Source organism: Phaenicophaeus curvirostris, chromosome 14, assembly GCF_032191515.1.
Source record: "Phaenicophaeus curvirostris isolate KB17595 chromosome 14, BPBGC_Pcur_1.0, whole genome shotgun sequence".
Taxonomy (NCBI): domain Eukaryota; kingdom Metazoa; phylum Chordata; class Aves; order Cuculiformes; family Cuculidae; genus Phaenicophaeus; species Phaenicophaeus curvirostris.
Genome location: NC_091405.1, coordinates 18,954,005 through 18,967,729, shown reverse-complemented (window position 1 = coordinate 18,967,729; position 13,725 = coordinate 18,954,005). Strand labels below are relative to the sequence as shown.

Genomic DNA, 13,725 nt, shown 5'->3' with positions numbered 1-13,725 from the left:
ATAGAGTTTTGTTTATGAACTTTGCACTAATTAAAACTGCAGTTTTAAATTTAGGCAGATCAGAAAAGCTACTGCAGCCGGGTGCAACCTTTAGCCACGTTGCTTGCTGTACAGGGCACGAGTGAGGATGTGTCCTGCAGAGACAGAGTTTTCACATCTCTCCCTCAGAACTACCATCAAGCGAGCAGGCAGACACCCGTCGTGCTGCTCAGCTGGGTTATCCCTGGCCTTCTCTGGCCAGCCTGGCCTGCTCTTTGGATGGGTTGGGTTTTCTTAACGTATTGCCCTGGGGAAATAAGCTGCAGATGCTGTCTCCGTTACAGTTTGCTTTACTGGGAACTTACACACAGGCCCAGTCAGTTTTACAGTAAGAGTAATGGAAATACAAAACATACTACTGTAAAGATCACAGAGTCATAGAATGGGTTGGGTTGGAAGGGAGCGTGCTGCTGTGGCTGGGATGTAGCGGTGCCAGCAAAGAGCTGGCTCCCAGCACAGGGTGCTGCCGCTCCAGCGGCTTTCCGCTGGTCTTTCCCAGCGGTTACTTTCTTGTGATGGGACAAGTCGACAGACTTAGAATAGACATAGCTATACGGGCAGCAGTGCCAGGTGGTGTAAAGCGCTCTGATCTCTTGAGCACCTCTGCTCCAGTTCACAGCGTTTTTTTTCTCTCCCAAGCAGATAACAGTATCTATCCTACCCACCTTGAGCAAATATTTGAGAGATAAGCAGCACTGTTTATGCTCGGCAGCAATGACTGGACTCTGCTCGTACACCTGGGACACTTTGCTAACGTGTGCCGCAGGGCAGTTTCAGGTCATGCTTGGTGCCCCGGCTCTAAACAACCCTCTTGCTCCTCTCTGTGGCATTTCCCACAACCGCTGCCTCCTCCAGCTCTGCAGCAAGGCCCGACAGCCAAGTACAACTGAGAGCCGATGTATACGGTGCTGGGAGAGTGCAGAGCTCACTTCGGCTTCGCTGCGTGTTTGTGCCGAGTGGAGCAGGAGGGTGCACATGGGGTGGCAGAGACAGTGGAGAGCACTGAGTGGAGCACAGACCTGTGCACTTGCAGGACTCGCAGTCAGGCATTTCTCTATTCCTCCCCTCTCCTTCCATGAAATTAAGAGCGAGACACATGTTGATGACAGCTTGCTGAAATGTGCGCTCCCTGCTGATGTGACATTGGGCAGAAAAAGTGTCTACAGAATCAATTTTTAATCCATGTAAACAACTGAATTATGAATGACAAAAATATCACTGAACAGTTAAATATTAATCATGTAATTACTTAAATTAATACTTTTAGTGCAGTGTTGTGATAGAGTTTTACTTACATGGCGTCACTGCATTGGTTGGGCGTGCACGCAGGGGATGGGACCGCAGCAGCCCCCTGCTCCCCACCTCTCCCGTTCCAACGTGCCATTAACCCCCCTGACAGCATGTGTGTGATGTGCAGAGCTGTAGCTGTGCCTGGCAATCATCTGGAGTAGACTAAGGGTGCTCCAGAGTGAGCTTTGAGGTGTAAAAATCCCTGGCTGCTTCTAAGATGGAGTTGGGTGAGTTGATGAGAGAGATCATAGAATGATTTGGATTGGAAAGGATCTTACAGATTCCCTAGTTCCAACCCCCTGCCACTGGCAGCAACACCTCCCGCTGCATCAGGGGCTCCAAGCGCCATCCAACCTGGCCTTGAACCCCTCCAGGGATGGGGCAGCCACCCCTGCTCTGGGCAACCTGGGCCAGGGCCTCCCCACCCTCACAGCAAAATGTTTCTTCCTAAGATCTCATCTAAATCTATGGTGCGCTGCGAGCTCTACTGTGAGGATGGAGTCACTGCCCTGCAGGCCCCTCTGTGCTTCCATCTCGACAGGCGCTGCAGGGAGCTTGTGTGGTGGAAAATTGGTCTCCAGCACCGCGGGGGTGTGGGTAGCAGCAGCCGTCTGTAGGTACTTGCACGCAGCAGCATCCTCTGCTCAAGAAACTAAGAAAAGAATTTACTGGTGCTCTTGGCCTTGTGGGTTGGCTGGCTGCATTGTTTGTTTTTAATCTAATAAAAGGAGATCTTAATATCATAGTAAAATCAGTACAAAGCTAGAAACTCGCCTCTTGGCGTTTTGGCGAAACATTATTGAAAATGTAAAAGCCTTTAGCTGGAACGGCAGAATCTCAAAGCAATTGTAGCAGTAGGATCAACAGGTTGCGTTCTGGATGTCGGCAGGAGCAGGGAAGAGCATCCAGCTGGGGCTCAAGGTGCCAGCGAGACTGGCTGTGCTGGAGGCTGGCTCCATTGCGGCTCTGCTCCGCAGGGACGTGGCGCAGCGGTGGCCAGGAGCAGGGAACCTGCCAGGGTTGGCGTGGGCAACGCTGTGGGGCAGAGGCCGGGCAGTAAGCACATTGCTAGGAGGGCAGAAGCAACAGAGGAGGAGAAACAGAGAGCCAGGAAGAGCCGTGCACTGGGAAGATGGTGTGGGAGCATAGCAGGACCTGGCCAGGGGGGTCGGAGGCAATGGAAAGGCAAGTTCAACATCCCTAGGTTTGCAACTGCTTGGACTGATTCTGGCCCCATCTCCTTCCTGTCTGGAAATTAAATCCTGGACAGAAATTTCAAGTGTGTTTTTAAATTAGGAAGTGAAGCATGTCTTATAAAAGGTGGGAATGCTGAAGAAGCATTCATTGCTTAGACTCACCCATCGCTGTACGCTCCAAGTGCGGCTTTTTTTGCCTTGTCTCTGTTTTCCTGTGCCTTCCACCTTTTCACAAATACCACTGGAAGCACCATTCCTGTATGGCCATAAGCAATTACATCCTGAAATCACCATTAACCAGTTTGTCAACCACTACAGGACTGGGCACCATGGCTGCTCTTAAACACAGACATTTTTGGGATGACCACTGCCCGGTCTGAGATCTCCAGCCACTCACATCACGTGGCAGGGAGCTGGAGAGAGTAGCTTCCTGGGGCCGCTGGCCAGACTGGTACCTAATTTCTGATTAAACAACAAGTTTACGTGGTGCAGAACCATTCCCATCCCCTTGTGCTCACTGACTTGCCAGCCCTGACAGTGCATGTGCGTTTTGCTTCCGTGTTTCCGTGCGCAGTGTTATGTTCTGGCCACCCAAGACCCGTCCACCGAGTGCATCAGGTCCCGGTGGAGCTGCTCCCGGTCACTGTGCTCTTTTTCCATCTTATCTGACGGGTCAACCTGTCGGTCAGGTTGTCTTTTGGAAGCTGCCATTTGAGTTCAGCTTGTGCTCTCCCAGCACTGTGGTTTCTGATGGCCTTTCTATAGGTACAGTTTGTACTGGTGAGAAGGGAGAAGCAGGAGTGCTTTCCACATGCAGCGTTACAACATGCTGCAGTGAAGTTGATTCTTGGAACATAGCAGCCCCCTGAAATGTCAAATAAATCCTTAAACTATTCATCACTGTGTTTTTGGGGTGGCAGTTAAGTCTTTCAACGCTCTGCAAGTTTCTTTCCCCAGCAGTAATTTCGCTGGTGAAGAAATACAGCTCAGGGCACTCCACAAAGGCCTCAAAATTCATGTTTTGTTTTCATTACCAAAAAAATGCTTCACTACATTAAAGAGTGGCCCATTAAAATGTTGTACCCTGTCTTCCCTGTGCCGTGTCTTTGTTGGCAAACCTTCCCCATCCGCATGGCAGAGCCAAACAGCGGCCAGCCAGTTGCTTTTGCAGACTTCACAGAGGAAGGGGAGGAGGCTTAAGGCACAACCCATCTTGTTTAGGTGTGAGATCACAAAACTTTCAATAGCCGTGCAAGTTTACTCAATAAATGCACTGCACTGAACCTTAAGCTGCTCTGTCAGTGCTTCCTCTGCTTTCAGTCTAACCCAGCACAGCAGACTGGCACGCGTGCATGTCTATGGAAATAAATTAACTGGTTCCTGGAATAAAATTTAACACCATGCAAAGCAATATATGTAACCATCTCGGGGAAACAGCCCTAAAATAACAGAAAAGAAAATAATGGATTACTGGAGGCTGACTGAACCTTGGGATTATATAAATTAAATATTGCAGTGTGAACTGGGTGTTTTCTGATACTGTTGAAGAGCTAGAGATGGAAGAAAAATTGGTAAATCTATTATAATTAGGGTCTAGGGGAACGTTTCGTTATTCTTGTAAGTAACGCAGTGTAGCTGAATGCTGGCACGGACATGAGGGCAGGCAAGGAAACCTGGAGTGTGCTTAAGAGGGCAGAAATGTTTTTAGCAAAGTTCAGTGGGGATTGCAAAGTCCAGGTTTTATTTAATATTGCCACAGTTATTTTAGAAATAAACAGCACGTTAATTAAATTAGGGAGTTAGGAGATCAGAGCGAGGTGCAGCTGTGGAGAACAAGTCTTGCCGTGCTGCACATACCCACAAGTCACAGTACTGCGAGCAGTGGCTGGGGAGCCCCTTCCCATCCCCTTCCCCAGCCAAGCTGGGCTTCTCCCATCTGCTCCCCTCGCTGCCGGGCTGGAAGGCTTGAGGTGGAGATGCTGGAAGAAAGGAAGCAGCAGCACTGGCGAGCAGTCCTGGCCATTGCCTTTGGCAGGGTCTGGTGAGCTTATTATCCGTGAGAGGAGAAAGCCCTGCCCTGGTCACAGCGAGAGACGCAGAGGGATTGCACAGCCAAGCCGAAGGGACAGCTCGCCAGTGAAATCCAGCAGGCCACGGGACAGTCTCTTTGGGAAATAGAGGAGTCCCTCACTGGCAGTGTTGTTTAAGACTCGACTTTGAAACACGAGACACTCTGCAGTTGGGAACAATGCTGCACTGTCAGAGAGATGGACTCAATTACTTAATAGGTCGTTGCTGTCTGTCTCCTGCGATTTTCCTTTCAAGAACATATATTCAGCTGGGTTACTTCTCATGGGAAGACAAAGCATTCTGAGAGAAGCCAGACGTTTGGAGGGGAGAGGCAGGAGGAGCGGCAGCCAGGCAGATGCCCTGTTTGCTTTCTGCAGACCATGCTGCTTAGGACCTGGAGAGACCTGGAGTGGAGTAGCTGATGTGGTGTTCTGGTCCTGTAACCAGCTGATCGCCTGGGTTCATAGGTCTCGCTTTCTTTTCTTTGCTCACAAAAGATTTGCCACGTTGCTTTCTTCTGCCCGACTCTGATCCCCAGGACTGCCGGTGGTGGGGCTGTGGTCCTTCAGGCAGGTGCTGCATAGGCCAGTGGCTGCTGGTTTGCCAAAGCATTTGGCGCTGGATGGCCCCATACCCAGCACTGGCAGGTCCGTACAGCTCATCTCGGTGTATCGACAACCTGTTCTCTAGCACAGAAAGGCTTTGAAAGTGTTTGATCAAAATGACAGCCAAGATAGAAGAAAAGCTCATGGCCAGGTACCTACCTTTGAGTAACCATTCAGTTCTCCATTAGCAGGACATGGTGGCCAGGGATGTAGAGTGGAGCCCATGAGGCATGTTCTCACCAAATTGCTCTCCAGCTGTGGGGTGAGCACTTCATAGGCACTTGGGGCCAGGGGCCTGATTGGCAGCCCTGAAGCGGGGCAGGGTGAGCTTAGCACCAGGGTGAGTGCGTCTGAGGTGCCCACGCGCTCCGTGTGTGTGACTGCAAGTGCCCATACGTCTTTAAGGCATCGATCTTTGTGCACTGTTTGTCACCAAATTAGGGTACTATGTTACCTTATGCACATTGAATTGATGCGACTAAATTGGCTGGATGTTCTTAATCCCTGAGGGTGTAATGAGTTTTTTGTCTCTTTTGCCCATTTCTTTTTTCTTTTCTTTTTTCAGAATAAGTCGTCTCTTTAATGGCACAGAGCCTATTGTCTTGGACAGTTTAAAACAACATTATTTCATTGATCGAGATGGTGAAATTTTCAGATATATATTAAGCTTCCTAAGGACATCTAAGCTACTGCTCCCAGATGACTTTAAGGTAAGGAAAGCTATAGTCTGCAATCCATTTTTTCCTCCCGTTCTGTCATTTGTTTTGGTGCAGGTTGGTTTGTGTGCTTGATCTAAACACACTTCACTAAATGTTGCTGTTTATTGTTAGGATTTTTAGTACTTGGGTATTACACCAGGGATGCTATTATTTAATAAATCGACCGATGGTTGTCATGGATACCACAAAAAGTTAAACGATGAAGCTTATGGCTAAATCAGTTATTCTAAACTAATTGTATTTTCTCACATTTTTAGCTTATTTATCAGGGTATAACAACAATTAAGCAGCAGCATCAGCAACTAGCGCTTACCAGGCTTTAATGCTCAGAATCTGAAAGAAACGTTTTACATTTGATACTTCGAGGACTTAAATTGTATAAATCTTTTTCTTGTTGGTATAAAAAAGAAGCAGCTTTAAACAAGCATTTAGATATAACTGATACAGATTTTGGTTTTAGGATTTTACACAATGCACAAATGTCAAAATATTCTTGGGAGAGGGAATTTACTGAGGGTTTTTAAGGAGCAGTACATGTTTTCTATGAAATAATGGGTCTGGTGGTTGCTTTGCAAATCCTGATTGTTTAAACGCTCTCCTCGTAGCCTTGTTTATTTGGCTTTGCCCTTACGAAACTTGCAACATTGTCGTCCTTATGGATGAAAATTAGAAGACAAAAGTGTCCCAACTGTAGATGACAAGATTCAACAAAAGCACTAACTCCAGGATGAAATGATGAATAGATTGGGATGGCAATGGGGATCTGCTGAGACTTAGAGAATGTGGAGCGTTGTTGGAGAGGAAAGTTCCTGCATTGAGCAGCAAGATCTCACTTGGCATGTTGGACTAGGTAGGCGAGACAATTTGGGCAGTCATTGCCGTGTCAGTCCAGATTTGTGGTTGCTGTGGCAGCTTTAGCTTTGACTGGCAGCTGATCCTCGTGCTGCAAACCACTCCTCAGCCATTCTTGCCCGAGTATAATTGGATTTGACCCCAGCACGAGAGCATTTACAGTTCAGGCTGGGCAGGCGGGCTGTGCGATGGGAGCACACATCTAGTCCCGAGACAGGGAGGAGTTTTGGCACCCACGGTGGTGTTGGTGCTCCAGCTGAGAAGGGCTGTCCCGAGCGCTGGTGTTGCTGGGGACCAGCAGCCAGGCTGGGGAGGTTGGCTTGTGGGTTGGGGCGCCGGGAAGCAGGGTGAGAAGCAGAGCATTAAGGGATAGGTATGAGAAAAGCTTTTACAGAGAAATGAGGGAGAACACACGGATAGGACTGAAATGAATAACCAGACCAGGTCTGTGGATTCTAAGATAGATCGAGTAAAGGGAGTGGACGGAGATGCGATATAAATTAAATTCCAGAGAGATGCTTAGCAGCAGCTTTTTAGACAATCTGGTGGGACAAGAAGGTGTGAGGAGAAAGGATAGAAGAGGTGTAGTTAGAGCTGATCGTGGCCTCAACTGGCATCCAGATTTCAGAGGTGCTGTGAAACAAAACCAGCAGGATTCTGCAGGAGCCTGGAGGTGAGAGTGGTGGTGGATGCCAAGGACTTGTCTGCGCAGTGAGCCGCTGGCAGGGCTGGGAGAGACTCGGGAGAGCCGGCGCTGTGCCCAGGCTCAGTCCGTTGTTCCAGACCATCTCTTTGCATAGGGTTAACTGTATTTTATTTAGTTCCTCCCTGGGAGAGCTTTAGAGCAAACCCCAGGCTAATGAGGGCTCAAGAACAAAGCAAAGTATTGCTAGGTAGGGAGTAACTAAATAAAAATGCGTAGAAGAATGTGCTGCAAAGCTATATTAAAACTGCATTGTAAACGGATTTGACTTCACAGAAATCGTGTAATTTTACCAGCATGATTAAAGTGACAGAAGACAATAATCAAAGGCAGCAAATGGAGTCACTTGGTGTTTCTAAATACAAAACTCTATTTAAGGTATAAAACCTGACAGGTTTTCCAGCGAGACTTGCATTAAGTGTTCTTTATGTCAAACAAAGCATTATCAAGTGTTTTGAATATTTTTTATTTTTTACCCCTTAATTTAATCAAGCAGTTTATTAGCCTCAAGGTTTAGCTGAGTTGCTTTTCAACTTGAATTGCTGCTCAGATGGTTATTTTGGAAAGTTTCGAATGTTGGTACTGCACCAGCGTTATTGTGTTTGCTATTTAAGTGTTGTTTTTAGACTAAGTTAACACTGAATCGCAGAGAAAGTCGGGTATGTGTTCCTAGGCTAGTGATTCTTTATTATCAAGTCTGGCTGGTGTGTTTACAGTGAATATTAATTACACTTCCAACTACTAATAAGCCAGAACTTGAAAATGCTTAGTATCTGACAAGTCTCCCTGCTGAAAGCAGCGCTCATAGTTATAGAGATTTCCTGGGTGTGGGGGATTTTAAGCCACATTTAAGTATGATGAGAATACCTTGAGTTGTTCGGCTTAGTTCCTCAACTAGTGCTTATAGCTTTTGTTTCAGCATAGCTGCTCCAGTGCCTGTTCAGGGCACTGTGCCTCTTTTAGATAAGTCTAGGAAGATTCATATCTGGAGCAGCTCAGAGATGTTTTCTTGCAGCTCCTGTGGCACCTCCCCAGCGAGGTCCCTTGTGAGTCATGTTCTTCTGCTTGACATTTCATGTTAAATTTCTGCAACTCATCAGGGTAGGATTTTATATCTGCAGTGCAAGGGTGGAAATACCTATGTCAGTATTATCCAGGCATCCTGAGCATCCTGTGTAGACAATCCAGAGCTGGGCATCGCTTGCAGTCCAGTCACAGCCACACAGTACTCTGAATGGTGTGTAGAAGAAGGAGATCTTAGCAGCGTGTCGGTCGGTTACTTTGCCCAAGCACGGGCTTTAGGGCACTGGACTCCCCCGTGCTGGGAGCCATTCCTTCTTTGTTCGTGGTTTTGCAAATCCTCTCCCTCCCTAAATCCATTGTCAAAGTCAGTAGTGGTACTCAGTTCCTCAGCACAGAAAAGGTAGATTTCCCGTTGCAGGAGCCAGAGGAGGGGTGGGCAGTGGGGCCGGCCGTGGGGTGGGGCTGGTCAGGGGCAGTGCAGGTCACACAAGGGGTCCCTTCCCAAGGGGAAGAGTCTTATTTTAAAAATTAATCCTAGCGCCTTGCCTTAACCCAGGCAGTTCATGACCAGGTGCGTCCCAGTGAGCGCAGGATGCCCCAGTGTGGGTCTGGTTTCTACACAGCCGTCTGAAGCACAGCCACGTAGTTCTGAAGAGCTGTTTCATCTGATAACTGGGGGTCTTATCACAAAGTGATGTCAGAATATAAAATATATCTTGTTTATTTAGGACAAATGATGGTTAGTGGGAGTCACTAAGGAGTTGTATTTGATGCAGTGGGCTAAGAGCTGGCTGTGGGGAGGTAGAGGTGCTGTGATCCTGGTTTTTTGTTTGCTTTATGACATTACTGTTTTGGCCCGGGGGTGCTAGACCATTGAACTCCTGTGATTCAGGATACTGTCAGCCTAGTCCAAAGCCCAGTGAAGTCAGTCGAAAAGACTCTCACAAATGTAATGGGCTTTGCATCCAGCCTCAGGAGCACTGTACCTCTCATTACTTTCAGAAATGAAGGACTGGTTTTTATGCGGCTGTACCACCTCTTCTGGGTTTTACTGTTGAGTTTTCTTAGCACATATTCAATTGATTGGCCTTACAAATAATATGTTACCATGAACACAGGTATTCTAAAGCTGTTTTTTCAGGACCTTTTGAAAACAGTGGGAGGCTTTCCGTTGCCTTCAGTAAGCACTGGACGCTCCTGTTTACTCTGCAGCATTATACTACATCTTACCTTAGCATTGCATGTTTCCTTTGCTCAAAAAAGAGATACATGGGACCAGCAGATGCCCAGGGAACGTTTAGTATCCTGCACATGCCTCTGTAATAACTGCAGTTAACTGGTAGACTGTTGCTGCAGTGTCCCACACAAAGACAGTGTGGGGCAGGGTTTGTTCATTTAGGTCACTAGTCTCTATAGGTTTAAACCAGACCTGTGCTCAGTAGCCAGGGAGCTTCACCAGTGGACAGAGGAAAGCTGTAGTGGTTCAGCAAAGTGCTGATTTTGGGGAGGGAATATGAAATACCTTCCATCAGAGGATGAGGTGGCTTCTTTAATCTCCCTATTGGTTTTCATCTTCCTGTGTCCTTCCCATGAGTGTGTTTGTTGCCCTCATTTCTTCTCACCTTGTTCTTCTCACCCTTTTTTTCCTCTATCTAAGGTCCTTTTTTTCCTCCCTTATTGTCCCAGCCTTAACAGACATCAAAGAGATGTAAAGGATGGGATGTCCCTTTTGTAATGATAACCTGTCACTGTGAATATTCATACCTCTCCAAGCTGCAGGCAGCCCTGGGGTGAAGGAGCACCTCTCCACTACCAGCGGTGGGTCTGTGGTGCCAAATTTGAACACAACTCACTGCTTTGGTTCCATTATATCCTGCAGCAGCAGATTTTACAAGTTCATTCTAAGCTGTTAGGAAGAGTCACACCTTTTTGTGCTGCACGTTCATTGGCCTTTGATTTCCCCTCTTTCCTGAGTCCTGGAGCAGCAACACTGCCATTATTTTTGAGGTATTTTTAGTGCCTATTTGTTGATTACTTCTTGTCATCCCCTTCTTTCCAGCCTAAATGATTCCAGTCGTTTCACTGTTGTGATGTTTCATTTCATTGCATTGAAGTGGTGGAGAACTTCCCTTTATGTTCAGGTGTTAACTCCACAAAAGTCACAGTGCAGCATTTCCATGGCTAAGCAGGCGTAAGAGCCAGGAAAGCAAACTGTGGGTCTTCAGAGACAGGAGCTGGTGTTGTACTCTTGTTTGTCATCTTCCCTTCAGGAGGCAAGGAGGTGGTGGGGCTGGTGTAAACAAACTGCCCACCACATGCTTCCCCCTCTGTTTCTCCTCTGCTGCTGACACCCTCTGCCTCAATGTACCCTCATGCAGTTAACTGAGGTGGGAAGGTCTGCTGGAAATTTGATGCAAAGTTATTAATGAGGATATGCAGAAGATATCTCAATCTGTGACCTAGGAATTTGATCAAATTGGGAATTTTAGTTGCCCAAAGGCCAAGTAAGGTGATGAACAAATGGTTGGGAAGAATGGTTCCTTTTAAGGTGTTGGAGTGTACATCTGAGCTTCCTGCCAGCAGGATGGTCACTACCTCAGTATAATTTACTAGGCTCCACAGTACGCTTTGAACACATGAATAATCATGAAATGCAGGGAGCAGCTGAGCTGCTGCAGCTGAATTTCAGACTCAGCAAAGGCAGGTGAGAAGTGAAGCAGAACTGACATCTCCGTCTTGTAACGTGTGCGAGAGGTGACGGTGAAGCCTGAGATCTCATGTTGTAAGATCAGAAGTGAATATCTGAGGCCAAGAGTGAAGATTAGGGCTTGGGACATCTTCTCTTACATCAGCTGGCTTTGCTTATTGCAACCAGTTATTTTGATTTCTTAATCCAAAAGTAAAGCCTTCTGGCGTCGAGCTTGTGGGATAATAAATGGAAGAATAATTCAGTGCAATGGGAACTTCACGGTCAGCGCAGATAGATTCAACACTAACACAGTGTGGTTTTCTGTGTAGGTGTAAGACGAAGACAAAGTGTGTGGATACCTGTTGCCTTTGCACTCTTGCTGACAATACATAAGCCTAAGTAGGTCAAACAGGAACAATACTAGTTTTTAAAAGAGAACTATAAGCATTTCTAGTTTCTCTCTCTCTGCCTCTCTTTTTTTTTTCCCTTTCCAGGACTTTAATCTTTTATATGAAGAAGCAAAGTATTACCAGCTGCAGCCAATGATTAAGGAACTTGAGCGATGGAAACAAGAGAAAGAACAAAGGAAACATTTCCAGCCTTGTGACTGCTTGGTCGTAAGAGTGACTCCAGATCTGGGGGAGAGAATTGCGTTGAGCGGGGAGAAAGCTTTAATAGAAGAGATCTTCCCAGAGACCGGGGACGTCATGTGCAACTCCGTAAACGCAGGCTGGAACCAGGACCCTACCCACGTTATTAGGTTTCCTTTGAACGGATACTGCCGGTTGAATTCAGTGCAGGTAATGGCCTTTTGGTGCTGGCTCATCTGTTTGCTGGGGTGCGTGGTTTTTTTATTTCTTGTTCCAATTATATGCAAATTATTTGCTTCTACCCAATTACCTTCAGTGCTTATACTGCAAGGAGACATTTTCTGCCTAGTGAGATCACAGTCTTTCAGGTTTTCCTAAGTCTAAGCAGAAAAACAGATTTAGATTTTGTGTATGTTAGTGCCATGCTGGTCTCATAATGGTGTTATACTGATAAATGCTAATTTTTTCATCAATGTATAGCCTGCAGCAGTTTTTTTTCCCTCCAAAGTGCCCCCAGGAAGAAAGAGAGAGTTCCAAAAACTACAAAAAAAAATCTCCACACCATTTTATAGAAAATGCAACAATGTGTAAATGCATAATTTATGTCTCACTCATAATTAAATGATGGTGCCTGCGGGATGGACTTAAAAAAATTGATCTCTGCACTTTTTTTTTTTCAAAAGGATGTTCTATAAAAATTGCCCAGAGTATTTTAAACAAAATGTATTTCATTTTATACTCAGAGTTTTGACATTAGGTTTAAAATTAAACATATGAAACAAAAGAAGATAACTGGACAGATAGGTGGATGGTATTAGAAATAAATATGTGGCTTGTGTTTAGGCAGCAGCCTTATAGGCAAGAAATGCCATTTCACGAGGGATCAGCGCCACTGCGGTCAAAGCTTTGGTGTTGTAGCTGTCCTTGGGCCGCAGAGAAGGAGCAGTTAACTTGTGACTTAATTAACCAGGGCAAAACAGAGCTCTTGTTTTTTGCATGTACTCCTTTCCAGTATGTTGCAAGTACTTGTATTAGGAAAGTGAATTCAACCTATAGGGAGTATGTCCAAAGGTCCTGTCCTGCAGGGCGGCCGATGGGGCTGTGGGCAATGCCCTAGGGGTCCTCAAACTTCCCTGTGGGCAGAGAGGTTGGGGAGGGAGGTGTAAAGGCAGGGGAGGCAGGGACCTGGAGCCCTTCTTTTCCTCTGTTGTTGTGACACGGCAAGCTGCAGCACCCTCCATCTCCCAGGCTGCCAGTTAAGAACTTTTGTGGTAGACCTGAAGCTACCAGGGTAATGTAGAGATGGATGGAGCCGTTTTTACAACCTGCATTGGCCATGGACACCTTCCTTGGGGCTGCATTCCCCGAGGCAGGGATTTTTGGTTCAAGACACCCAACTGTTCTGTTTGGTTGAATGTCAGCAGTCCATTGCCTGTGGTTAATTTTGCACAGTCCTTAGCAATTTCACGTTTGGCAAGGTTTAGAGTGGGCTGCCTCAAAAATAGAAGGCTGGAGGTGGGTCGGAGGCAGATCTGTTTGCTGGCAGTAGGAGCAGTGCTGAATCCGTCACTGTGCTGGGTGGAGAAGGGAGCAGCCGCAGTTCAGTAAGAGGATGGGGCAGCATGTTTGTGTCTCAGCCACACTCTCCCTGTGATGTCAATAGATGCATCCAAGGAATTAGAATAACCAAACCAGTAAAGGGTCTCTGAGCAGGCAGTTAGAGTGCTGGATGCCCCCATGGCTTAGCACTTGGCTCTCAAAGTGGAGTACTGGTAGGTAACATGTGCTTGTAATAAAAGCCGAATGCTAATTACTGTTATTATTTGAATGTGTTTTGAATTCAGTCAAAATTTAGACAGAATCAAAGAGTCTCTTTGGAGGTTCATGTCGTGAAAAAAAAAATTCTGTCAAAGAGTACAGCCTAAATAATATTATTAAATTACATCGTT

The 13,725-nt window shown here is 46.5% G+C and overlaps 1 protein-coding gene across 2 annotated transcripts in view; it reads left to right on the top strand.

The window, feature by feature from the left end:
* The window catches only part of KCTD15 (potassium channel tetramerization domain containing 15), a 39,367-nt gene that overhangs the window by 19,899 nt on the left and 5,743 nt on the right, over positions 1–13,725 (top strand). For both annotated transcript variants that reach the window (XM_069868530.1, XM_069868529.1), the window contains exons 3-4: positions 5,766–5,910; positions 11,681–11,986. In XM_069868530.1, coding sequence (XP_069724631.1) covers positions 5,766–5,910; positions 11,681–11,986 — 451 coding nt within the window. The remainder of the gene's footprint in view (positions 1–5,765; positions 5,911–11,680; positions 11,987–13,725) is intronic.